The 27,639-nt window shown below is 41.5% G+C and overlaps 3 protein-coding genes across 3 annotated transcripts; 2 read left to right on the forward strand and 1 right to left on the reverse strand. All coding sequences in view use genetic code 11, as the record gives it.

The window, feature by feature from the left end:
• Positions 1-673: 673 nt before the first annotated feature.
• Positions 674-12,123, forward strand: EGR_06118 (hypothetical protein; the record flags this gene model as incomplete). The annotated part of the gene is made up of 21 exons (XM_024495367.1): positions 674-730; positions 770-892; positions 1,109-1,303; positions 2,203-2,364; positions 2,595-2,651; positions 2,687-2,730; positions 2,815-2,872; positions 4,440-4,480; positions 4,779-4,906; positions 4,973-5,119; positions 8,769-8,827; positions 8,899-8,964; positions 9,270-9,345; positions 9,682-9,742; positions 9,791-9,879; positions 9,918-9,997; positions 10,069-10,195; positions 11,378-11,456; positions 11,562-11,640; positions 11,723-11,836; positions 12,031-12,123. The coding sequence occupies 21 exons, from the start codon at positions 674-676 to the stop codon at positions 12,121-12,123; spliced, it is 1,935 nt and encodes a 644-aa protein (XP_024350198.1).
• A 1,995-nt stretch (positions 12,124-14,118) lies between these two features.
• EGR_06119 (Small ubiquitin-related modifier 2-A) lies at positions 14,119-14,534 on the forward strand (the record flags this gene model as incomplete). Its single annotated transcript, XM_024495368.1, has 4 exons — positions 14,119-14,142; positions 14,214-14,333; positions 14,366-14,437; positions 14,475-14,534. The coding sequence occupies 4 exons, from the start codon at positions 14,119-14,121 to the stop codon at positions 14,532-14,534; spliced, it is 276 nt and encodes a 91-aa protein (XP_024350199.1).
• Positions 14,535-20,953: 6,419 nt separating this feature from the next.
• On the reverse strand, positions 20,954-27,592 carry EGR_06120 (Annexin A7; the record flags this gene model as incomplete). The annotated part of the gene is made up of 12 exons (XM_024495369.1): positions 20,954-21,025; positions 21,107-21,288; positions 21,367-21,509; positions 21,585-21,765; positions 21,833-22,214; positions 22,389-22,514; positions 23,195-23,344; positions 24,346-24,585; positions 26,648-26,877; positions 26,919-27,088; positions 27,127-27,280; positions 27,481-27,592. 12 exons carry the CDS (start codon positions 27,590-27,592, stop codon positions 20,954-20,956), a joined length of 2,142 nt encoding a protein of 713 aa, XP_024350200.1.
• Between the last annotated feature and the right edge of the window lie 47 nt (positions 27,593-27,639).

Genomic DNA, 27,639 nt, shown 5'->3' on the forward strand with positions numbered 1-27,639 from the left:
GTATTCAGCGCGGAGAAGGTGTCCGGGCTATTGGCATGGCCCAAAAGGCCAGTCCACCCAGCCGGTTACAAGGGGGCTAATTCGAAGTACAAAAGTCGCGCCTCACCAATGCCGAGGATAAACCACTATCGTATTACCCCAACATTTTTGATGGGTGTGTGTGGTTTTCAGCTGCATCTGCTACTTATTGGCCTGGTAGAAATTTATAACACAGGTGACCTCTTTTTGCTTCAGGATTTTTAATTTTTTTTTGATAGTCTAGGCGCATGCAGTTTTTATTGTACTGGTTGTATCTGTGTGTTTTTGGGCCTGTCTGCATAAAGCTCCCATCTAATACCAAAACCACAACGGATTCTATATAAGGACTTTGCTGCTGATAATTATCGACAGTTCTATTGTGAGAAATGGTCTTTTACAGTCACCTTTGTCTTTATCCTAACTGATCTTGACCTTCACGTATCCCCTTCGCTTAGGTCCGTGTGTATAGTGGAGTGAATGCCTTGTTGTTCAATTGCCGATTTTATTTTAGGATAATGCTGTTAATAAATTGTTTAATATCTAAAGCAGTTTGTTCTACTTCGGTTACCAATGCGCACAACACGCCTCTAACATTTTCAGCGATAAGTGTTGGAATGACTTTTCTTAATTATTAATAGACTGCAGTCATTGACGAATGCAAAGGTCGGTGCTAAAGGAGAAAGTCGTTCAGGTATACGAAAAGCTATTCGCTGTATGTTTCTTTCATTCATCATCAAATTCATTTCCCCAGGGGCAGGATATTACCTCCGGAAGAGCAGAATTTTGGGATGAATTCTTTCTCCTCAGAGTGAACATCAAAGTGCTACTTTCGTATTTTGATAAAGTCCCACAGGAGCATATTACTAATTTAAAGGTTAGCTTGATTCAAGTCCACTAATAGCATACAGTTTTTTAGTTGGCATATTTACCGATAGCTTTTGATTCCATGAATCCTATTTCAGTTTACTTTTCCATGACATTTGATAAGCATGTGTTGATACTCGCCTCAATCAAAACTTGTTCATATGTGCCTCATCATGGAACACTGTCTTGGTCGTCTCTTTTCTACAAAGAATTACTTTCTTTTAAGCCTCACTTAAGTCGATTATATGGCGAATGTCTACAAAAGGCTTTGAATACCTCTCATTGGCTGCGCATTGCCAATGCCCTTCAAACGTCAGACTGCCTCCTACTGGGTACTTTTCAGTCCAAAAATATAACTCTCTTATCAGAAGACAGGCTCAAACTGCTGGTTCCCACTGAATGCTTAGTGCCCGCCAAAGTTGTAGGTCCACTTTTGATGCCATAATCGCTGTAAATAAATACGTCCCTTTTTTGGTGTCTAGTGGACTGGATGAAGCTTCTTAGTTGTAAATTATTTGTTTTCTTGCAAGTTCCATTATGGTTGACAAATATTTGATTTTTAGGAATACATGAAGCTCTGTACAGCTAGCTTCGTGAATGACTGGCCGCCGTTATTGCAAGAACTTGTAATAAACTCTCTAACCATTCGTTGTGTGGTAAGTAATGCCAGTCCGGTGTTTTAAATAGTGCCGAAAGTTGTGCCTTCAAACTATTCTCATGTTTCCCGCTTTGCTAGTTATGTTATCTCTATAGTGCCCTTTGGGACTTGTGTTACTTAAACACAATTATTTTAACCATTCACTGATGTTTATTTGATGCATCTTATTCTGTCTTTTGTGACCAACTTAGAGTCAACAGCATACATTTTCTAGGAATGAAATTATGAAAACTTAACTGCATTTCCTAACTCATTTTCGGAATGAAGACATGGTTTAATACGGTATTTCTCCCCCTTTTATTACAAAATTAGCTAAATTGGTTTACTCTTGCGCCGTTTATTAAAGGCATCGCTTTATTTGAGTGATTTTTGTCGTCCGAATAAAAATATGCGTTGCCTTTATTCTCTTAGTCCATTTGCTTTTTACATTTTTTGCATAACTTAAAACATTATAAGCGTGACCAGGCTTGTTCGCGTTGCTAGTAGCCACATAACTGCATCTTTTTATGTCCTCAAGACGTCCCAGAAGTTGAAAAAACATCATTCTTTAGTAGGTTTGTTCACCATTGCTCGTGCCATTTGGTTTCAATTGCATTAGATTTGTCTAAGCACACTCTGAACCCCTCTAACGTCATGTTGCCCTACCTTAACTGTTCTCTTAGCTACTGAATCACGTACATGAAAACCCGTTTTTCGAGTGGTTAATGGACGAAAGCCTCTTCGAACTCCTCGGCACACTTATCAGTGATTCCGTTCTACGACACCGCTTTGGCTTTGGTGCTTGTCGTCTCCTCGGACTCGTCTCCCAATTTCAGTGGAAGGAGGTGTGTCTTCTCAAATCCTCTTAACACTCTTGCTACTGGCGTTATATGTGACGCTCCGCTGTTCTTACCCGAATCTGAATTACGCTGAGAAGGAACTGTCTGGAAAAAAGATTGTATCTTGGTAGAACAGCAAAACGTCTGGATTGTGGTAGTTGACCTGTCTCTAAGATCTCAATAGCGAACGTGTTAGATCCCATCGTATTTCATCTTTTTTCGTCCTCTCCATGTAGGTGAACAACCCTTTTCTGATGAAAATTGCTCAAGTGAAGGATGAAATCCTCCTAAATGTAAGCTGACTTTATGCCTAATAATATTCCATCAGAGCATATCTGCGGTGATCTCATTTGCCCTCTCGGAGTCCACGAGGTATGTTTTCCTGTCGTTACGTGCCCTCAGTGTTCATGAAGAGGAACTTTGTACAAGAAGGCTCTTTCACGGATTTTGTTCTAGGAAATACAACGAATATGTTCATCCCTCCAGTGGCATTTTCCCTTCACTTTCAAATATGGTAAGTTTGTTTCAACCGAAGTAATCAAGGAACTTGTTTTCCTGTCGGATTAAGGTAAAATCGTTCTCTTTTTTAATATGTATGCATATATTTTGATTTCGAGATTACAATCTTGTGATGTGGTCTTTATCAATTTGTGGCACGAAACCTATTTAAAACAGCCAGATAGGTATGGCGTTTTCTCTTTGTGAGGACAATTGCACTTTGTTTAGCCTCGGGGCAGGAGTTTAATCGGTCACTTCGGTGGTACAAGTCTCGATGATGTCACTTTTGCGCATTGCAGCATTTGGGTCTGCGATGTTCAAAATTCTTTCCAATCCCTGATGCCAAATGAGCTGCAAAAGAGGTCATCACTGTTCAATGATTCACCAGGAAGTAGTGTAGGTGCATTCAAGAGACAACTAAATAATAGTAGTGAGATTAGTTGACTTATGTCTAATCAAAAGGCCTTGGACGGCGTTCCATAAAACGGTATCCGTGTTCCTCTCTATGTCTGTTTACTTTGAGTTTTTTGGGGTCCGAAACGGTAAAAGTCAGGAATAGGGTGAAGCGTGGAGTTGAACTACTTGGACTCTGTATAGTGTAAATAGTTTATTTACAACTAACCGAAAAACGGGGAGTACAGAATCGAGGATGGCCGGATTAAAGTTGTGTCCATTTGGTGTTGGTGTTGTGGTGTTCGCTTTTTGTTGTCCTCCACTCTTGAAGTGTAAATCATTAAATTCGGGTTGTCCGCACCCTGCTTTGAATCTCATTCTCGACACTTCCAGTTGTTGTGTTGGGGAGCCGGGTCGTCTGAAACCGCCCTCGGATTACGAATAGAGGTGTCATGATTGACTTGCATCGGTTACCGCGCTTTTTTGTAGCATTTCTCATGTTGCATTATTCCGTTAATTCGTTTAGAACGTATTGTCGAAGGCATCTACTTATTTTAAAGTGCTTTGCACTGTTCTGAGTCCTCTGAATGTGTGATAAGGTTCATGATCAACGTCCAATTGCGTTTGGGCGACTGTCGTAACGTCAGAGGTGATAATCTGTTTTTTGGAGTGGGAATTTTACTTAGTCGCGATTGTTGTTTCACCAACTTTTGTTCTCTGGTAGAACTCTTAAGCGTTGTGGGTCTTGTGACTAGTTTTTGAGGCTTTTCATTCCGGTCCCGGTCCTTTGCTTCTTAGCCTCTGCTTGCCATGCTTTCTCCAAAGCTGTGATGTTTGTTTCATTGGGCTCAAGTGTCGATTTGTTTTAACGATTTACCCACAACCTTATTTTTGTCTTTTAGTGATTACAAAAGTAGTTGGTAAAATTACGGCTTATTATTTTGCCATAGACGTTTTCGTCCAGCATGACTTACTTCACGAAGACGATGCAGTAAACTGGGAAAAATTATCTATCGGGTTAATCCACACCTCGATTTGTTGCTGTAGTTCAGACGAAGCAGTTTTTATATTTGTCGATTGTGGAAATAAATGATATTTGTATTTCGGGTACTTTGTTAATCCAATTTGAGTGCAGTAACACTTACTACTAACTCTAACTTCCCTGTTCTTTTTCTTTCTCATGGATTCAGCTTGGTGGACGTAAAATCGAAGGACAGAGACAGGACTTCAGGTACATCTTTACGTCATTATTTATAAGTTCTGCAAAGATTTGAGAACGTTTCTTGTTTACAAAACAGTTTTGCGCCAAATGAGCTGAGTCGGCCCCCCTGTAGAGCACTTCCATTGTCCACTTTTGCAACCGGAGATTTTAAGCCCTTTTTCCTTTGTGAAGTATTACAAAATACTAATCTATTATGCACTTCCAAAATAAACCAGTCAAGTCAGTTTTCGGCCTTGATCCACCTAGCCCTCCATTACTCCGTGCTACTTAAGAGACTTTTCAGGGGCATGGTGCCCTTCAATTTCAGCATGCATGACGGACTGCTACTGTGTCTCTACGTGATCATTCTGCACAATCCGCGTTTTCCCTCTCTCTTCTACTGCTCCCACACCCACACCGATGCGCACCAACACAATGTGATGAGGTTTGATAGAGGTAGGGTGGTGCTCACTAGTCCACTAGGCAGGCATTGTCTCATGTCTACGTCCCCCCTCCCTACAGGTTCTTCGCGCGGAAAAGTGATGGATATCGGCGATGTGGATTGGACAAATGAGAATCACGCGCCGTATCAACCGACTGTAGATCCGCGCAATCTGATGGCTGATCTGATTGAATATGCCTCGGTGGTTATGCAGGGCATACGGGGGGGTATGCTCTTTTGCATTAATTAATTACCGTTGATACAAGTGAATTGAAAAGAGTTCCACTTATTCGTTTGTAATTATAATCGAGACACCGTAGTTAAGTTGTTTACAAATGGATATTCCTTGGATGAGTCGTTTTTAGTCCAAGTGCAGATCTAAGCTGATTGGCAACTCTGTATCAAAGATGACGTTAAACTATGTCAGACCTAACCATTAATTCGATAAAAGTTAACATTTTTTCCTCCCTAATTATGCATTATCGTTTGATAGCTTTTGTCAATTTTCCATTCAACCATGTCTCTACTTGATTTTGTAATAAATTGATTGAATTGTGGTGTACCGAATCTTTCCTGAAGTCGTACTAACCCATAGCATTGTTAGGAAAGGCCCGGCACTAAACTAGACAACGACAAAGCCGCGTCACTAAAGCTGAAATACAAATCTTGGGGACTAGGGGGCACCCATGGTTAAATGTACAGTTGACTAGACGGTAAATCACCACTTGTCTTCCCTTCTTCTGGACGTTATCCACAGCGCTCTCCTTGGCCACTTCTGTTTAAAACATCAGGAGCAGTGGCCATTAATTTTTTCGTGGAACCAAAAAGACTTTTACTCCCTTCATCAGTGTTTGGTTCCGTTAATTCTACTGTATCCGAACTTCCATTCTCTTCTTGAAATGCATTGGCTTCGCACTACTCAAGGCTGGCTAACACTCCATAATGGGTCCACTTCATGCACCACTTGATATTTGTCGGAACCTTGGCCTAAGAGCCCAGCTGTTGAACAAAACACATAATTTTGAGAGGTTTCTCGAGGCAACTATCCTGTATCTATTTCTCCTTTCCATCCTGTTATCAATTAAATCCCGTCCAACCATCTAAGTGGAGTGACGTGAAGCAGGTGTCTTCCGTTTACTTAACACATAAAATTCCCTATAAGTGCTGTAGGCAGCTGCATAATTGGAGTTTTAAAGTCAATCCTGTCTAGTGTTGCTTCTGTTGAACATTCTCTTCTTACAAAACACTAGATTAGGATAGTTACCATGGCTGGATACTGCTTTAACAACTCCTCCGTGGTTGATCTGCGCAGATGACTTCTGTGATGCTAAAATTGGAAATTCAGGGCAGTTGTCTTTTCGGGTCGAAGCTGTTTGTCGCTGCGACGAATGTGATGCTCCCAAGCCCTCCCTGAAGTCTTAACAAGTCTCATTCGCAAGGAAGGCCAACTGTTAGAAAGCTGTAGGTGCAGGTGCTTGGTGATGCCGCTAGGGTAGAAGTGAAACCCATGAAGAATGTATAGCACGTGCAATTAATAATAACCTCTTTCTATTGCAAAACGATTTACGACATTTTTATCATCAAGGGAAACAACATTCTTCTCTAATCCAGTAATTTTGTGTATGTTTATGCATCTAAAAGGCGATTTAGTTGCGTGACGTGTGATTACTCCTTGTCGTCAAGGTGGAGGCCTTTTTGTTCAAGTGTGATTTGCCACGCTGGAGTGAAGACGATTGCAGATTTCAACCGCTAATAAAGTGCTGTGATAGGGTTCTTCCTGAAAGTAGATTATGGAGTTAAGCAGAGGTTGTACTGCTGCTGCGAATGCGGAAGGTTTTTCTTGTCTGCCTACGTCCGTAATCACTGGAAATGAAGGCAGAACTCTGGATTTGGTTCTCGAAAATGGAAGATCGTAGGTGTTATGACAAATTGTTTTTGCCTCGTAACCGTCTTATGTTCAGTAGGTTTTTTCAGCAAATAAAGAAGAAGCATGAGGTCAAGCATTTACCTCTCCTTTCCGCGCTTTAATAATTATTTTAAAATGCCATTTCGGTACTAAAAATGGTAAGAACTGTCTTCCTTAGGTAAAAGTGGCTGAAAATGTGCCATTACGCATCAGGCATTTGATGAAAAAGGTGTCTTGGAACCATGTGTCTACGAAATTTCGAATGTATTCTCCATACGAGGACAAACGTGTCTCTTCTGAAGTGGCCTATGTATTGAAAAGTTCAAAGATGTTCGAATCGGTATGTTGGATGCCCAACCCTCTGAGGAGGTTGAGTTAAAGCTTAATGTGAGTGTTAGATCCACCTGGGTTTACGTAAAGTGGGTGCTTCAGCAACTGAAAAAGGCAGGAACCTAAACTCAGGCGCCTATAATCCATTGCGATGTTGATTTTCTGGAATAAATAGCTAACTTCTACGCATCCTGAATTCACTGGGGGCCCCAAAGCGGGTGGCTGAGGATGTGATGGAGAAGACGGCGAAGCTCGGTTATCATAAGCCAATCCGTTTTTGGTCGTTTTCTCGGGCTCTGACAGACGACATCTTTAGTTCACCCTAAACGACGGCATTGGTGAAGGGGGATTTTGCTGTTACCAAATCCTGGTAAACTACAAGCTAGAAAGTTAGGCAAAATCTAATTAAGAGGTCATAGACCAACCAGATCGTAGCTGGAGTTAAGTTTCATCTCCAAGTGAACTCTTTGGACTGTCTGAAGAAGCCTTAGATGAGTATGAATGTGTGGAAGTGGTAGTCCGTCGTAAACTTTGCGACCAAAACAAGATTGTGTGATTTTAGAGCAATAAAAAAGAGCTCATTCGTTGAAATAGTTAGTTCCTACTTCTTTCCACATCACAACCTTGGGAGGCATCCTTTTTTTATCTTTTGGAGACCTAGAAGCGTGGATTGTGTAGTAACTTAAGGCATTTGGGGATAACCGGGCAATGATGTGTTCCTTCACTCAACGACGCTTCCAGCACGAATGTCATTCACATCACAGGTCAGTCAGTTGACAAGCAAGCTGTTGTTGCCTTGTTGTTATCTATTGACCCCTGGTATGTGTGTGACACCTACTTGCCAGGCTTTCACGACCTTTCTGGCTGACGTGTGACTTGATGCAACACTTACTGTCTTGGCGTGTTAGCTCTCATTCATTTCAAACAGTGGCATTGCATGTTTTGGCATCAATAAGAATTGGTGGATCTTTCATCATTAAAAGCCATGTTTTATAACTGTTTCTGGACGGTACATTCCCTTAACGTGTATCGTGCTCCCCTCCAAACACTTTCCTACAAAATTGACGATAGGCTAGCGTTTCTCGCAACTTTGGAACTGATTTCAACTTGATCTGTTAGGGGGACGAGCTTGAATCACAGTCGTTGGGTTCTAGCTCACACGCCATTTTTGATGGCGGTTGATAGGTGGACGTATGACTTCCCTTTATAATGGACATGAACGGTGGCACTGCAAGTTACGATGAATTAAAAACAGCGATAACATCTTTGTTCACCGGATAGAATTTCGTGTTGATGTTATCAGAAGGTTATTTCAGGGTTGAACAAAACTCGAGGCGATGCTACTTAATTTTGAAATAAGTAGATGAAAAGACCTTAACCCCCCCCTCCAAGCCTTTGTCTTTTGCTCTACCTCCTGCTACTAAGTAAATCTCAATGGTTGGGAGAACTTGTAGGGACGGTTAACTCCTAATCCTGCCCCTGATACTTCTTCATCATAGTCCCTGCGCATTCATTAAAGGCCACTGCCCATAGTCACTGAGCAACGTCTTCGTTACCACGATCCGCTTTTCTTAAGCTCTTGTTATTACCTCACCTCCTGATTCGTTACTTCAGTGCACGCTTTTTTCCTCATTTTATAGATTCTGAGGGCCTGAGTACGTGTAGTCTCTGCTTCAAAATCATGTCCCATGCGACCATGGTAAAGGCTTCACATTTTCTCACCAATTTGCTTCTCTCTTCTGCCGGCTACTCCTTTTTACTTCCTCCTAGAACCTGTCCGTCTGCCGTTTTCTGCACGAATACAACATTCACTTTACCATCCAGCTGCACAGAGCGGTGAGTTATGAAATGCCACTTCGAATTTATGCTTCACCAGACATACTTAATGTGAGGAAGGCTTCAACGAAAAGTTGGATTTGTTGCGTCGGTGCCTAGTAGAACATATTAGGATTCAGTATTCTTTGCTGCCGAGTTTTGGGACTTGGCCGTATTTTTTATGACTTATGGGAAATTCTTGAAGATTAAAAGGTCTGAAGACGCTGTAGTAGGTGCGATCCCGCCACCACGTCCCCATCGTTCCATTCCCGGCAATTTTTGACCGCTCATTCTTGGAGTTTCTTTTTTCTATTTAATTATTTTAGCCTCTTCGACATCGCAAATCTGGTATTGCTCTTCTCGATCGCAGTTCCAATAACACCATGGCTGCTGTTCTTTTGGGTATGCTCCTTCTCCCTCCTCTCTCCACTCATCTGAACTATCCACCAATCGGTTACTTTGATCCTTTAATTCCATGGCGTCGTCCTTACTTTGGAGCGGCTTGGGAAATGTGGCCAGTGGACCATCAATTGACTGCAAAGTTCTAGCAGATCAGAGTTTATGAAAAGATGGCGCTTAATTCTGACCATCTGAGTGTGAAAGTAGCGCTTGATATGAAATTGAAGCTGAGTAGCTCCCATTCCCCAAACATCATGGTGTGCTAGTTTACTGTGGAAGTAAATGCACATCTGCCTGTTTAAGTCCATCCTAGTATCCATTTATTTTTACTCATTTTAGATCTTCTGGTCGAATTTTTCTGCACACACCTGATGAAGTCCTTCCCTTTTGAAATTCATGGGTAGGCAACGGATGTAAACAGTCGTTATGATCCTCTTTTTTAACTTAGACAATGTTTGAACATTTGCTACCACCTACTTTCGCATCAAAAAGAGCACGGTCTTCGGTTAAACTATGATTGGAGGCAGTTATGGAAAGGTGGGTTCAACAGCTTCATTATTTACAATTTCTCCTAGCTCTCTTCGACCTTATGCGGTATGTCATCAAGCCAGACGGTCCGTGCGTCTGTGGGGAGACCTTTACCACTCTCCTGAAGGTGTGTCTTTGTGCTCTTCTGTTTTCCTACTGCTATTTACTGTTTTAGTAGGTTTTCCCTGTAAATTTCAGATTGTGGGCATATTTAACTTCTTCATCACCTTTGGAGACTGCTTTCTGCCGGATCCGAACACCTACGACGATCTCTACTATGAACTGATTCGCATGAAGGATGTGGTGGAGCGACTGATCCAATTTGGTGAGTGATCAAACAGTTCCGAAAATGCTGGTTTAATTTAAATAAAATGACTAAAAACGGAATCTCTGTAGACAATCTACCACCACAATTGTCACGATTAATTGTTTTCTCTTGTACATTTTTCTGCTGGAATTATTTCCCTTTGAGGAAACACGTCACATATGTGTGACGTGCGGGCTTATATAAGCAAATCGAGGTTTCGTGCACGTACACACACACATGGTGGTGGTAGCCAATGTGAAAGCTATTGTTGGAACACCTTCTTTGAATTTGTCGATCAACAAGTATCAAAAGCGTCACAATGCGCTGCTTTCATCATCGTTCAATTTTTAAGCAATGCCGCCAGCAGTTCTTTTCCCACAGCCACTTTCGACTGGAGCCAGTTAACAAACTGTCGACGTAGAACTCTTGAACGACTAAAGTAAGGCATGTGGTCTTTTTGAAGTACAGTTGACGCACTTTTTATTTTCCCACGGCTGCTGTCAGTGCTTCAGTGTCAATATCTCAAAAGGCTTTATTATCAACACTTTAAATCGCTGGTGATTTAGTAATAGAGTTTCACGAAAAGGCTAGTTGGTGGGACTTATTAACTTATATTAAGGAAACATGGTTTTTGATCTCGTGAACTTCACGGGCTTTTTCTCTGTTTTCATTGTCTCTAAAATGCAAACGGCTTTGATACTGCTGCAGCACCGAATTTCCTGCCAATTTTGTTATTACACCGGTTTTTAGGTGTGTGAGCTTGAACCCTTTTGGGTTCTTGGACCGGGATAATCAGGCGACATAGACGCCCCAAAATGGGCGTCTTTATTTGCCGATGTGTATGAGTAGGTCGGAGATATGACATTTGCGTGTTCGTGACTGCTGGCTGACTACCGAGGGCGTGAAGTGATTCCCTTCCAGCCTACTCGCGGTGTCTTGATTAGTCTCGACTTTATAGTGATTATCAACACATTTAAAGTCGGGATTGAGACGTTCCGGAATCCTCGAGAATCGAATTGGGAGCGTTTACTGGGATCGCGGACGTCCTCAACGCCGAATTGGAAGGTCTACGGAGGGATTGGGTTGCTACAGACCGTGGGCTGAACCCCACAAAATGATGGCGACTGGGCAATCAACCAATTGCTTCATAAAATCCGGAATTTTCTTCTAATTGTTTTTTTCTTTGTGAAACTTTTGCAGTCGATCAACACTCCTGTTCACCCAAAAGCGACTGGAAATCCTCAGCCAGGGATCTTCGTGAATCTGCGCAAAATTTAAAGTTCGTTCACAGTCTTGCTGTTTTTATTGTTTTTCATTGTACCACATAGCGCCTTATTTGTAATTACTAGCTATCAAAATTTACTGACTTTGGTTAATTGCGCAGGGTCATTGTGAAGCATTTCAATGACAAGATTTCTGCCTACGTTGCCAAAAGTAGCATTACCTCATTGACTGAAGCGCAGGTTTGTCCTCTCTCCATTCCTCTGATATCACACAAAACAGGCAAAATTCGGCAAATAATAGGTCTTCTATTTGACTTTATAGGTGTTTGAAATTATTCAAAATAACTACGAATCACTCACACTGCGGGTCTCCAAGGATCTGTACAAATACTATGACGAGGCGGCGGGTGATGTGGAGGAAGACAACGATCGTATGGTACGCCTTGATCTTAATCACGTACTGGGGACGTTTTACCATCTCTTCTGTTCACTCCGTTTTTTTTTGCTTTAATCTCAATTCGTGCTTGTTCTACAAAGGCTCAGTTTATTCCAACATCACAGAGCACCTTTTACCACCAAATGTGAATGTGAAAAGTTAAGTAAGCTTGTGGAATTTTTTTGCCTTTTTAGCTCGTAGAGGTAGTTCAGAACGTCCGAAGAGACTGTTTGAAGGCCGCGACGGCGTATCAATCACGATTCAATGAATTGGCTGTGATACATTGAAGAAGTGGGCGTTGGATGCATTGCACTCATTTTTTTATATATTTTATCTGAATAAAGATGATTTCTAATTTCTAAATCGTAGGCGTTTGCACTAAATCAATTTTGGTTTTTATGTAATCACCATTTGGCAAAAAAGGTGATTGCCGTATTCATGGTTCTTCCTGGACTCGAGGTCGAGTTCACCGCGTCTTAGGTCAGCGGTTTTGTGTGCGGGCGTTTAATCAGCCAGATAGAAGTGCTTACCTCGATGTCTTACCCACCCTGGCAAAGCAACTCTTGGAACTGTTCTGGATTCACGCACAAACTTAGATCGTTTTCGAATCGTAAAAGGCTTGGGAAAGAATAGGGGATTTTTGTCTCTCGCTTTTGATTTATGACTCATTGTTTGGTGAGCGATAAAAAAGAAGCGCGAATCTAAGTTGATTAGATAATTTGTGGGGTTGATCGTGAATTTAAGAAATGGACCAGGTGGTGATCGCTCCTCTTGCTCGAAAACTGGGAAAAGATCCAGGCATTGTTTATGTAGTGTTCCAGTGGCTATCGTACCTTTGCTGGGCAGCCGAGACTTCAGCCCATGTTGGTAGCCGCAGTCCCTTTACTATGCCGACATGACATGTTCTGCCCAAGTATTGTGACCTCTTTTGTCTTCACAGAAGTCTAAGGGCGCCGCATCGGTGGCAGTACAAAGCCAACCCGATCTTAAAGGACAACTATCCTGATTTCTACTTCTGAGTGGTAAAACGTAACGGGACGGAAGGACTGATTGTGCTGCAGATGGGGGAAGTATGTGATGGCCCCTAGCAGAAAGTCTGGAAATGGGGTCCACCTTTAACAACTATTCAAGTCCAACGTCCTGGATGAAAACCATTAACAAATGATACTGCACCAGCCGTAATTATCTGGGAAGTGCTCGTTAGGGAGCTGCCTATCGCCTTTTTATGAATGTGAAAATTATGTGAACTTGGGATATGTACTCCACTTTTCTACCGACTGTGGAGGAATCAAATTTATATGATTGGGCAGCAGTGAAGTTAGAAAGAAAGTGTCAAGGCGGGATAGGCACGAAATTCTATTTTAAACCCAGTCCTTTGTAAAATGATTCTACATTTGAACCAGTTTTCCTACGACTAGAATTGGATAGGCTTGATGGCCACAAGCTTCCCCCCACCACAATTTCCATAAAAGATGAAAATCCAAATCCAGTAAAATTGCCGATCAGCAACGTTGCTTGGAAATTCGATAAGTGGCATATGAGGCTTGTACGTTATCTCCTTATAGCACCGGCGATGTTGTGATAGCTGACAAGGGGGATCGAACGAGGGGAGCCTCGATACGAAGCTCAAAAGAGAAAGGGTGGTCTTTGGCAAATTGGCTCTGAGTTTAATTGCCAGATTTGGTAACGGATCCACTTTAGGTCTCCACAATTGTACTTTCGCTGGGGGGTTGGGCCCTTTCCCCACGCCAGAGGCACCGAGCCAATTCTGAATGCCAATAGTAAATGTCGGCTTTCATCTTCAGGGGAGTCGCATAATGTTTAAATTCGTACTAATTTTTTTGAAGCGGTATATCGTGATTGACAATCCACAGTCCAAAAAGCCCTAAAACGTCTTTGATTAGTGCCTAAGCCCTTCTTTCAACTGTAACATAACCTTGGAATTCATTGCAATTACGATTTAGCTAGAAGGATTAATGCTCAAGAAGCAGCAGGAAAAGTTAATTAAATTAGTGAAAAAGGATTCATCTGGCAAATTTCGTTGCAAGCTAGGTGAGGCAACAACTCATGAAAACTAAAATATTAAATACTGCATGTCAAATATAATTCCTCAACCCAGTACTATCCGCAATTTTTAGAAGTGCAAAACACAAAACAAAATAATTAACGAATCTTAACTAGTTTGCAACTTTTTTGTGGTAGTAATATTTCTCAAATGACTCAGATTTCGTTTTAATGCGCCATCACTTAAAATCACTTTGAACAGGTTTTTAAGCTTAAAGATGGGTGACGATAACGCTCCGAAGGTATTTGAGTTTGCTTCGCTTCCTGGCGTATTTCATTTGTGTCGTTGCAATGATTTTGTAACTATTTGCAGGAAAAGAACAATGAACCAATAAACCTTACTGTACATGGTCAGGATGGTTCAGTAATTCATTTTAAAATCAAGCGTACCACGCCCTTCAAAAAACTTATGAACGCCTATTGCCAGCGGCTGGTATGTCCATATTCAGATTATCTGAGCCTCAGGGTTTAACCCTCTCAAATGTCCGTTTTACTTGCGATGGCGAACACGTTCAGTACGAAGATACTCCAGAATCGGTAAGGTGGTCCTCTATCTTCTTACGTGGCTCTTTAGTTGGATTTGCACGACAACGACACAATAGAGGTTTTCCAGACTCAAACTGGTGGAATTTGAGAAGCATTTACATGTATATTACACTCATCTTTGTTACAATATGGGACATTTTATACTGAGATCCCTTTGGCTGCTGCTTCGTGAATACTTTCGTAAAACCGCCTATATTCTGTGCTCCTCAAGAATCTACTAATGGTCATGTGGTGCTATTTTTACCTCGGCTTGTACGGGGCATTTGTTCACGGTCTCTTAAACTACCCACGTTCATCACTCCATTTTTTGCGCCTTAAATCCACTTGTAAACTACACAATAAAACTGCCGGTCATTCGTTCAGGAGCGTTACATGATGCCATTAGTGAGGGTGTTTTGCCCAATGGTGCTTCTTTGGCGTAGGTGGTGGTGTGTTCGTGGTGCTCTGGGCATCGGCTAGTTGGGAGTCGTCGCCTCGGTGGTGCTGCGTCTGGGCTCGCTGGGGGGGGGGAGGGGTTCGGGGCCTGTGCGTTTGATCCGGGTGCACTGCGCAGAAGTGGGTGTTGAAGGGGCCTGCGTGAGTGCTCCGGTGTGTGGGTTACGTCATTAGACGGAGTCGAGTATCACTTGTTGGGGATGTCGTTGTACGCCTGCGATGTCTGATTGCTGGGTGGGATTTTCGCGATCGATCGCTTAGGGTTGGGCGCGTTATTAGCTCTAAAAATTATGCCCCGAAAGCCATTAGATCTTCGCATTTGCCGCCTTGAAGCTACTTAGTGCTTAGCTGTGTCTGCATCCCCATCCCCATTTGCCGCACTCGCCATCATCACGATTCGGTGAGCAGGCTGGCGCACGCAGCCCACTGTTATCGATCGGCGTCAGGTCGACGCGGTGGACCTGTCTAGCACACGCTCGCATAGCCGGAGAGATGGCTAGACACACACGCACATCGAGAGGCTATTGGTCAGTTGTGAACCAATAGGCTTGCAACTGCCTAATTTAATTTTGTGAAATTTGTTTTTTTTTTTAAGTGCACGATCAGTACCACGTCATTCTTTCACGTTGATGGCTTCGAGACCGTCTAGGGGATAGGACGCCGGCTTGAATCAGCTTGGAAGGTGTCTAGCCATGCTCAATTACATCATAGGCCACAGTACTAGGATTTGTAAAACTAGCAAACCGACTACTCCAACCGGTTGGCGACTTTCTGCAGCTGGTTCGCCTTCCCCAAATTTTTTTAAATTTATTTATCCGAATGAAGTTCGGGTGTGGGTCTACAACGCCTCCTCCGCTAACGCAAACACCGGCAAGAAAGAGATGCCAACGGGTGGAACACTTGTATAGCGTGGAGCTTGTTTGAACAGCTTATTGAGAACTTACTAAAGGCGAAAATTGTAACCGCCGGCATTCATGGTCCCATTGAGCAGAGCACTTGCCATGGAGGCAGCCAACAGCCTCCTTTTTTGACAGAAAATTTATCGAGAAAATGAATTAATGCGATAATCCACTGAGGGCTTGAATTCCCTCGAATACTGGGATTTTTTCGGGACATCGAGCTGAAGCGAAATCAATTAAATTGAGACTGCTATTGGTTAGCCCTGAGCCAACTAAAGCATGACAGATTGCGTTAAAGAGATGGAATGAGTTTGAGCTTTGGGATGCGCTTTCGCTCCAGCCACACTCAAAAAGGCGCATCAGGCGAACGAATGCCAAGGTGGTCGTAGATTAACAAATTAAGTAACTCTAGCTTCGTCAGCCATTTCCAAAGGCCTAAAAATGCAAACCAGAGGAATGATGAAAGGCTACCGACACATGGAGGCAGAGTCCCATGGCCTCAAAGGCACAACAAAAGCTGCGGAGGCAGGAAATATCCTTGAAGTTAAATAACCTTCCTTAACAGGACCTATGGGGTAGACGTGATGATCAAAACGTGATTTAGCACACCAAACTCGTTCTGTTTAAATGATGCCCTCTTGGATTCACTTCGAGTAAGCAAAATCGTTTCAAACTTGACCCGTTTTTTATCTTATTTCATTTCACCAACAAAGCATTCTGATGGGAGAGTTGAAAATTTATTTTTACCCTAAAATTTATTTAGCGTTAAGAACCCAAAGCAGATTTTGTAGATTTAGCTGCTGCTCATGCTTGCGTCCGGCACGGCGCAATGCCGTTAAACTTCCAGGAATGGACGTGGGATGAATCAGCTACAAGGAAACGGTCTATTTTCCAAAAAAAAGGATTAGGACCTCTGTGAAGTCAGGAGTGCCCCGAGGCAAACACTTAGATAAACCCGGTGATCGAGGGTTAAACGTGATCGTGCCAACTTTTCAATCGTGCAGATCCGCCTCCAATATCCGGTTGTATACAGGACGCAATTGCCGGTCTTTGCGTTTCCAGGACCTAGCACAGACCATGGCTTGCTTATAGGAGAGGAAAACTTTTTTCTCTTTCCCAACATCTTGCACGAAAGTAAATCTGGCTTTGGAACTCAAAAAATTAGGTTTAAATAAGGGGTTGGGGTAAAAACCCAGGTTCATGAGTTATCGATGTGAGGCCTCCACGTTGGAAGTACTAAAGGAGATGAAAGCCAACACACGGTACAGCCGGTACCACCTCGGGACTTCTCTTTTGATGGAAGAATACCTAAAATCTCGGGCAGACAGAACATGCATTTTCAACATAGAGAGGTGATTGGGGGATACCGGCATGGCCTGTTACCAAAACCAAGAGTTAAACAATCAATTAATGTATTGCACATCATGGGGATTCTAGCTACTTCGATAGCCATGGTGACGATGAGGATGCTACACCAAGGGTACCTGTACAAAGGCTCTGAATGCCCACCATTGATTAAGACGCCTTTCCTTAGCATTCGAGCGGATGTATTGAGTCTGTTTGATCGGCACTTATGCGTATAATAGGCAGTTTATCCTGTTAAAGAAGAAGAGCGCTTTATCTTTACTATGGAAGAGTGGACAACGAAATGAGTAAGCATGATGGTGGAATGGATTCTCTTTAGAAGAATGAGGAAATTAATTTGCTCCATATGAAGAATTTTAGCAAATGCAGCATACAAAACAAGAAGCCTTACACTACGGAAATTCTGCAATACTTTGATTTTTTGTTTAACTCCGCGCTTTAGTTACGCGGGCACTTAAGGCGCCCCTCAGTGTACCTTTACGCGGCGGCTGAGCCCCGGACTTTGCCACTCGTCCTTCAGCGCTTTCACGCGTCAGCAATACATTTTCTATCCTACTATTACAACTTCTTTTGTCTCTAATATAGACAAGAGATGCAATAAATGCTTCAAAAAAATTTTAGCTTCTGAAGTGCCGCAGCGAAACTACTTGTTAATCACTTCACTTATGGCCCTTTTTTCATTAATTTTACACTGCAAAAGCTTGAGGCTTTTTAAAAATCCCAACCATAAAATTGAATTCAAAGAAGGCGCATTTTGCGTTGGCCAATGAATGGCTGCCAAAAGGAGGTGAGCGCATTAAATGAAGATATACACGCGACACATAATTAAGTAACAAAAAATCTGATGCAACACTTCAAAGGTAACTGAATGTTGCTTGAATTTGATGACCCTATAAAAGCCGGTCTTTCAATCTAAGCATTCTTTATTTTAAATTCACTTGGCCTTTTTTAGTCTCAGCCGTTCACAAGTTGAGTCAGTTGTTCTACTTATTAAAATGTAAGTAGATCTTATTAACCAATTAATTACGGAAAGTCAATGCCAAAATTTACCAACTTAGAGCTTGCATTACGCACTTTAAATGACAGCATCAAGTCTGACGAACCTGGTGACTGAGATGTCACCTTTAATGACACAAGGCATAAAAATCCTGAGGTCTGATATAAGCCCCAACTAATACGCGCCTCTTCTTTGAGGCTTTTCGAACCAGCGGTAGAGGAAGGAGGTACTCTGAAAGCTTCACGTCGTACATTGCGAGAGTTTCAGCACCAGTATTACTTAAAGGGCACATATTTTGGCCGGAATGCACCCTTTGACACATTTTTCCACAGTATCTTATGCGTGAATACTGGACCACGTCCTGACTACTCAATGTACATACTAAAACGAGCAGTACCCAACCAGCAGGTACTCTTAAAAGCAGGCTTCTGATAAGTAAAAATTTAACTACATGGACCATTCCTTTTCCCACCTCATGGCTTTGCAAGTTTGCTATTGAACAGGTTTATGATATAATATTAGCTTTAGGCAATCGTTTCTATGAATCGCGGTTGGTAGGTGAACTACACAGATCGCTGAATGACAGTTCTAAAACCCGACTCAACACATTACCTTCATTCTCATCCCGTAGGTAATTTATGAAGCCTCCATGATGTTATAAAGTGATTTCCAAAAGTAGGGGGTCAAAATAAACTGGGTTTCATTTTAGTTGTAAGATAACCTTATCAAGCTCAACAGTATCCAAAAATGTGGTTTACACTGCGTTATATTCATGCTATTTTAGCTGTAAGCGGCTAGGCCTTTCATGCATTTGCAGCGGAATTTCAACTAGGAGGTGTATGTCGTAATACATCTAGGGAGGACTAGTACGGTCAACAGTGTTATATATAAGTCCCTGGATGTATTAAGGCTTGATTATTTCCAGTACTTTTTCAAAACTTATTTGGTGCATTGTTTGGATAGTTTTGACATGATTAAGATCTAGTTCATCCATCAAAAGTTATTTTATCCTTTCGACAGATTGGCTGGAAGAGGTCATGAAGAATGAGACCTATACTTACACACCAAATGTGCGACGCTTAACTTCAAAGACGATGTTTTCATGCCTAAACTGCATCGCCCAGTCTGAATAACTTCCAAATATCGCGTAATCACAAAGATGGGAAGTCGCTTGTCTATAAATAAAGGGTCTTTAACTCTAGGAATGATTAAGAAATGAACTACTTATTGTTCGTTGCCTTTCGCTCACAATCAGTTTCTATTGTCTGATGAAAGACGTAATCGAACCGCTCCTAAACTAACTTGCTATTCGGCCTCATCGCTAATCCAAGCACTAGAAATATTTTTGAGTGTTCTTGAAATTTCCTTTCAATTTCGAATCCCCTAGACCTCATTTATGACGAAGTTCACATTCCGCTATATTTAAATACTTATTCGACTTTACGTCCAACTGTGCAATCTCTCCATTCTCCATGGCTTGTAGGTCCACCTAACGGCACTGCCTTCTGGCGCTTTCCTAAAATTGGTAAAAATTATTCTCCTCCAGTGGTTTACGTACTAATAATTTGAGGTAGGTCTAAGGACAGTACGATATCACAGGCCTTTCGGTGGGATATTATTGCAATAGAAAGGTTTTGATGTTGATTAAAAGTAGAAAGGAGAACTTAATCTGCTTCGAGAGGACCCAGCTTCCACGTGCACTTCAAATTACTAGGTATCTTCAACGTACAGATAATACAACGCACATCCGTAAGATGTAGGAGTTTACGACCCAAATTTCGCGTGCTTGGACAAAATTTCGGAGTCTTATATGTCAGGATTGAGGTTAGTTGTTTGGTTATTCACAACACAAGGTACACCACAACTGCTAAAACAAGTCTAAGAGCAGTCTTTGGAAATAGGCCACAAAATCTCACCTGTAAAAAATAAGTTTTACTTGGCAACTAGCATAGTTTACGCAAGAATAAAGGAGTTATTTTGTACAAAAAGGCACTCGGGTCATGGCAAAGTACAAGTTGCCAGTTAATCGTAACAAGTTCTGCTAAACACCTTTCAGTGTAAATTATTTATAGGACCAAACAAACTCGCCTCAACAAACAAAAAAGGAGACAGCAGAAAGTATACGTTCAATACATCTTAGCAGAAAGTGAAACGTCATTTCTACACCATAGTGTAGCACTCGATGAAAATATAGTAACGAAAAACAATGGCAAATCAAGGACATGCTGGCAAAGCTTTGGCATAATCTTAGAATTTACTGCATTATGACTAGTTACAAATTTAAAACTATCATTTACCTGAACAAAAACTTTTTGATAAGGCAAATTCCCCAACAACATAAATGGGATGAAATCCAGGCGTCCAAAAATCAAGCCTGTCTTTACTAAGGTATCATCTATATTTGCATATTAGTTAAGAACAACAAGTCAGTTTACATTTTTACGAAGTCCCTCTTTTTTAAATAACTATGTTTTTGTTTTACGATAATATTTTAGTTAACCGTACTAGTAAAAAGAAACTTTTCAAATAACTTGGAGCACTTACTTTGGAGCTTTTGCCATCTACTTGGTCATAATTGCAAAAATGACCTCAAATTGTGGAACACTTCTGCAAAACAAGACAACCTTAGTCACTTTTTGCCGGCTTGTTTTAGACCCAAAATACAGAAGCCCGATAACACCCTACCAAAGCCATTCCATGGCTAATTACACTCAAGATCCTTAGTTAGAACTATTGTTTTTCCATATTGAGGCATGAATAGTGGTAAAATGTAAAACCAAGCCCGCTTTAATTGATTTAGTAGGATTCTCTTCATTTGTTGACCAGTGATTCCTCGCCTATTAAGGTAAGAAGTGCCAGTCGATAATCTCCCGAAGTGTCATCCTAAAAAATGATTTATTTAAAATTCTTAGTTAGACTTATTAGATCAAATATCAGGCTAAACACACTAAAGCATAGCTTTACCTTGATAAACTCTCCCAGTGTCGCTTCATATTCCGCCTTGAAGGCATCCTTTATCTGCACCATGTCAATCTCGCACCTAGTGATAATCACCCGTATAAGCGACTCATCATCTGTGCCCATTCCCTTCATAGAGCGATGTAAAGTCTTGGCAAAAAATGCAGGCTTATTTTGAATGGATCGCACTAAAAGGAGAAACAATGAATGATGCCAGCTCTTCGACGCAGAGGGAACGGTGTGAAGGCGATTGACCCACAACTTACCTATGCTTAAAAAAGCGCGTAGAAGGTCACCAGACATCTCCGATTTTAGGGCTTCTTCTACTGTCCTCTTGCCCATTTTTTCATACTCCTCAAAGACCGCCCTCAAATGAGCGTTAGAGCGAGATATGAGGATCTCATTGAATCTGCAAAAGTCAGAGTAGAAAAGTTTTTTTAAAAGCGACTATTTACAATTGTGTTAAAGCTGTAGTTAAGCCTACTTCGATTCATCTGTTCCACTCTTCTCTCCCGCTGCTAATAACTCTTCAGCGTCCTTGCGGGCCTTGTTACGATCAAATGTGGGACTTTCATTTCTATTGCCTTGAAGCAATGAGATCATGAGTCTCTGAAAGTGTCCTGAGGTGTCATCTTGGACATCCTTCTCAAGATCGCGGCTAAAAACTGTGAGATAAAACATTATAAAAAACCGAGAGTTGGAGACTACTGGTTATTGATAGACAAACAATACCTTTCTTGTACGCCTCCTTAATCTTCGCAATTTGTGCGTTAGTACGACAGCAGATGATCTCAATGAGGCAGTCTTCATCGGTTCCGATGCCCTCTACGGCTTCGCGCAATTCCTCCGCATCGTAAACTTCAGGCTCTAAGCAGAGGGCACGGCAGACCTTGAAGAGCTTGCCACTAATCTCACTGTCCAATTCATCGATGAGATCCAGCCCGAAGAGAGTCTTGAACTGCTTGGCGATGTCTAGACGCTGACTAATTGATCGTCGAGCAAGAACATCGATGATGGCTTTCTCGTCGGTACCTAGACCCTTCATGGCCTTGCGCAGACGTTGACAATCTGCATTGCAGTCGAAGTTGGCTGCTGGTTTCAGCGTGCCTTCGCTCTGTCAAAGGTCACAAAGGTAGGTTGGGTGTAGCTCAGCCTATGAGAACTTCCAAAGAATCATTCTTAAGGTACACCAAGTACCTGGAACATACATTAAAACATGCCGACGAAAATAAGGCGAAATTTTAGAATAGATGCAAATATATAAATTCTACCGAAATTTTCAACTCACCTTATATTCCTCAGTTTCAAAGAATGCATTTTCAACTTTCTCCAGAGGCTTTTCTTCCTTCTTCAATTCAATTGCAGCTGCCTTTTGATTACGAGCTTGTCGAACCTGCGTTTCCACTTCGTGTCCCTTGAGAGGAGCACCGGAAAGAGGGAGGGGAAAAGATTATAATTTGGGCTGTTCGCCGGTTAGACTCCAAGACAAAAAGCTTGTCAGGGACAACCAAAGAAGCCTATCAATTGCAAATGTCACTATGATTTTGTGGTACCTCGCTGTCTTGACTTCAAATACCTGCAGTCTGATGTGTGAGTGTCATGATTGTCTAATTTACGGCCGCTAAACTGTAGAAGATTGCTTCACGCCAAATTTCCTGCCTACCACTTGGAGAAGGCACGGTATAAGGTGGTGGAAAGTGTCATTAAAAAATTTTTTTTTGTATTTAAAACAAGAAAGGCATTTGACTTTGCTGATGGCTTGATGTAGTCCCAATGATAAAGAGGTGCTGCAAACTAACGGTCTTGTTAATATGTGCGAGAAACACTTGGTCAACATCTACACCAACTGGAAGCAGAAAGTAGTAGACCGTACTGAGCAAATGGGTGCCTTGACGTAATGAAAGGTGGTAAGCTTTAAAAAATGGCAATGCAAGATTCTATTATCCTTTTGCGAGTATCATAAAAGTGTTAATCAACCGAATGACTGGCGGACTGACCGGCTGGCTCCTGAATGGTGGGTACTCTCAGTAGTATTCCCTTTTATGCACCTCCCAGAAAAACACCAATCTTTTTAGCTAAGGATAGGAAACTCACCTCAGGTGCAGTGACTTTTGGATTCCTTTTATCGGATTTGTGTTTGTTTGACGCAGCACTTGGACGCGCCGATGGTTTGCGTCCCTTCTTTTCCAGCTCAATTGCTAACACATACCTGTCGTCAGCATCGTCCAGGTCGCCTCCAATCACCTGTCCAGATGAAACACATTTATTTAGTAAGATGATATCTGTGTCAGGGATTAATGACTCCTGTTTTGCATAGAAATGCCACTTCCGTTGCAATACATGCACCTCAATACAGTCGACACTACTTATGACTGGATTAGTAGCCATATTGACCAATAAAAATTGTGGAGCTGTCTTCACGGTCATCATTGCTCAATCACTTTTTAAAGTTCTTTTTTAATAGTACCAATTTCTAGTGTTACTACTTGTCTTGAAGCAATTTTTTTTCCTTTCCAAATACAAGGTTTCAACTAATGTTCAATGAGAAGTAATCCCGTAAATTTTTCCTCTTTATACAAAAAGCAAAATCGAGATTCCTCATTTTTCCATGTGATTTAATAGACGCCATTTATTTCCTCAGTCCATACAATTGAACCAGAGGGATATTTTCCTCAGATTGTAATCTTAATTGTATGGGTTCCCCTCACCCAGACCTCCGTCGTAGTGATTTGACAATCGGGTCCTCGTCGGCTGCATTTCTGCCCTGCCTGGCAGCCTTCGGGCCAAGCCAGTAAACTCTCAGCTCTTCTACACATTATTAAGTAGCATATTTAGGGCAAAATCAGGGTTTTTTATCAGCACCTTATCTGTTTAACTCACTCTTGCCACCAGTCACAGCCATAGGAAATTGGTTTGAAGGAAATAAACAAAACTAACTGGATTTTGGCATCCTCCTAGGCTACCGCGTTTGAACAATGCTTAATATGTTGGTATGTCGTCTTGACAACGAAATAAATACTCATTCCTTTAAAAGTGAGGCGTCATGGTAACAGGGCCTCTAAAAGACTGCCCACAATGGTCATTGCAGTTACTCCTTTAGAAGGGGACTTTAATAACTCTTGCATGTTTGACAGAAGAATTTGATTTGCAACGCAAGCATTCGGTCAAATCAACGAAAAATGTGATAAATTTGATAGATCTCCTGTTAAAAAGGCATACTTACATAGTAGTCGGCATGAACTAACCTTGCCCACATCAGCACCGGAGAGTTCATAGGCAATATTTGAATTATTGGTAGCGTAGCTGCTAAATTGTTGAAATATTTGGCTCAAAGGACCCTTTAGCATGGGAAAATCAACCGCTGGTTGCTGTATTGGCTGTGGCGGTGGCTGAGGTTTTGGAATGGCCTTCAAAATGTGTCCAATAGCCTGAGTCAGAGATTCACGCACCTCCATCACCGTACGTTGACGCATCTGGTCAATGTACTGGTTAAAAAAGGTTGGTACAGTTAGTGTAGCAAACTACTCTGTATTTCACATATCCTCTAGCGGTACTGTTTTTATGTGACTCTCAAACTTCTTTCCTAAACCCAGCGTCACAAATATGTGACATACGTCACTTGACAGATTAGGGTAAATGGCTGGGACAAAATGGGAACACACTAATAGATTTAAAAATAGTTTACATTTATAAATAATTTAATGATCATATCAGTGACTGAAGGCATTTTTAGCTTTTGAAATTCGACTATTCTTCAGGAAAGATTTGGGACATCGCCCTTATGACAAAGGCAAGCAAAACCGAGACAGGCGTTACCCAACTTCGAAAAATTGCTATAGTCTGTTAAAGTCGTAAAGACTAATACGAGGGAAGTCAAAAAAAGCACTTGCTTTTGGTGAACTCTAAGCTTTGGCTTTAAACAATGTCTGCCCTAACCAATCGTAATAAACCTCAAAGGAAGGCCTACCGTGGGTTCCAGGACAAAATGACTTCGACTCTAGTCTGACAGCATGGTATCACCCTCAAAGGTAACCATAGAAGGTTACCTAATCTCATCTTAGCAATATGGCATTTCGGCTATGTTTGCAACCCTCCAAACTATCCATCCACCAACAACAGCGGACATTCCTTCGATAATGGAGTGGATAGTTAAGGCTATAAGGAGGGCAGTGGATAAGTTTTAGTGAGACTTCCAACAAAAACGGTAGCTAATTTAAATTTGAAATCTCTTTAATTCAGGAAGGAATCTATCTTTGACATATTTTGAGGGAGTCAAAGGGAAGATGGAGATGATAATGCGGCTGCCTCCACCACATTTCTCCTCTTAAATTTCAAGTCCTTCCATGGTTTATTTTTACGGTAATATGAGGTCTTAGGTGATTTTGTAGCCTCCTTTTTTCAACTGGCTAATCAGTCATGATTGTCTTGGCGGTTTGTGAATAAGTTTCGTGAACATTTTTGAGTTGATAGGTCAGGAATTAAAGCAGTGCCTACTCTAGGATTTCGGAGTGGGGTGCTTACCCCTTGGCGACAACCAGCCAATGATGGATATATTTCCCCAATGTTGGGATGGGGAATTCATTTGTCATTACAAGTCAATCGGTCAGCAAACACCCTAGAATGTCAACCCACTGAAGAACAGAATGGTGAATTTTCAGGTTCACTTTTATTTCATCATTCTCTTCATTTGATTTCCGTTCGCTTAATGGCCTTTACCTCGACTTCCATCAAACAATTTACTGTATCTCAGGGCTATTAATCTTGAGTGTTTGCGTTACTAACAACAAATAATTCTTTGTAATCCCAAGTAGGATGACATTGCGCATGTCATATAACCTTGAGTAATGTCGTTTTCCTCATTTCTACCTTATGATATATAGCGGATTGAACAACAAGCCAGCTTTAGCTCCTTTGAAAACCGTAAAATACATAGAGCTCAAACCACGTCAAATTTAAGCGGCATTTTATGAAATGGGGTAGCGAAGTAACGAGAAGATAGTAGAGAACAACCGAATGGACACTAACAGCCCAAGACGCATTTTGCCAACTGTATTTTAAGAGGTCTCACAGTGGGCCACTCTTAAAATCGCACAAACCTTTGGTCACCAAGTGAGGGTATGTAAAATCTGACAATAGGAATATTTTCATCAACAATGGATTGTAAAAACGCAAAATTACGGTCAGCATCAAATGGAATTTGCAAGTATCACAGCAACCTCTAAGACTGCTGTACAAATTTATGTCTGTATTATTCAGAAGGTCTTTTTCCTATGATCTAACTCATGAATATTCTACTTCAAACTCATTAAGAAGACTCCCTCAGACAATTTTATATCGACTGACTCAAAGCGGCATTAAAAGTATTGGAAATAAAATAAGCAAAATTAGAATTGGCGTTTTCACGAAACAAAATACACACTTCTGCACAACACATTCTGCATTCAACTAGACTTCAATAGTACTTTACAACTGTGGATTTGTTGTCTTATCAGAAATGTTTGAGAATTATAAGTGAGGTTAACAAATAACACAAAAAAATTATAATACCTGAGTCAAGTGGCTCACAACAGCAGTGAGTTGTTGTTGTGTAACCCCAGGCTCTGGTGGTATTAACGGCGAAGCGTACATCTGTGGCGCCTGAAGTGGTGGTAAAAAGTTACTGGAAAAGTTGTTTCCATCGGGGGTTTTCATATCCCATCCTACGCCTGGTACACTGCCGTATACATTAATCTGTGTGCCCGAGTGGTTTGTCGCTGCAAAGCCCTGATCTGTGCTTTCTAGTAAAATAATTAATTCTTTACGATATGCTAAAACCTACTTTTTAAAAAGCTGTCCAATGTGTCATCCATGGAACTGTGGGTATCACTGTGTGCTGGAACAATTGATTTAGGATATTCGTCACCGGAAATACTCTCACTGCTACCAGAATGGGCGATTTCTATGACGGTGAATGTTTTGCTAACGATGTGACTTTCAGCTTTTGTCACTCTAAAGTAAAGTACCAATAAAACAAACAAAGATTGAACCTATGAACCGCTATAGCTTTAACAGTACGGCGACCACTTTTCAGTTGAAACGGGGCCCGGTAGCGATAGGTTACTTCGCGTCCTGCAAAGATTCGATGGGAGGGATTGGGTGTTTCACCATTAGTTGTAAAATAGATTAGGCAGTCGGGTCCCTCTAATGACAAAAAAAGGAAGGGAACCTGGGATTATAAATAATACAAGTGACCACTGTCTTTTGCACTTAATCATGCATAACAAGAAGCACACAAATTAAAAAAAGACTTAAATGCCATGAGGAAGATCGAGATTAATGCTTAAAAACAAATTCAATGAAGTTGTTTTCGCTTGTAGGATTTTCAAAAAGAGAGCGTATACCTTTGCCCAATTCAATAAATGTTCCTGTATCGATTGTATTCGAAGGCTTGCCAGGCACGTTTAATCGCAAAGGAGTGATTGTAGGAGCCGGCACTCCACCAGCTAAAGGCATCGGCCTCAAAGTAAATTGATGAAAAGTTGGAAAATTAAGTCAAGGTC

This window comes from Echinococcus granulosus, assembly GCF_000524195.1.
Source record: "Echinococcus granulosus chromosome Unknown EG_S00051, whole genome shotgun sequence".
Lineage (NCBI taxonomy): Eukaryota > Metazoa > Platyhelminthes > Cestoda > Cyclophyllidea > Taeniidae > Echinococcus > Echinococcus granulosus.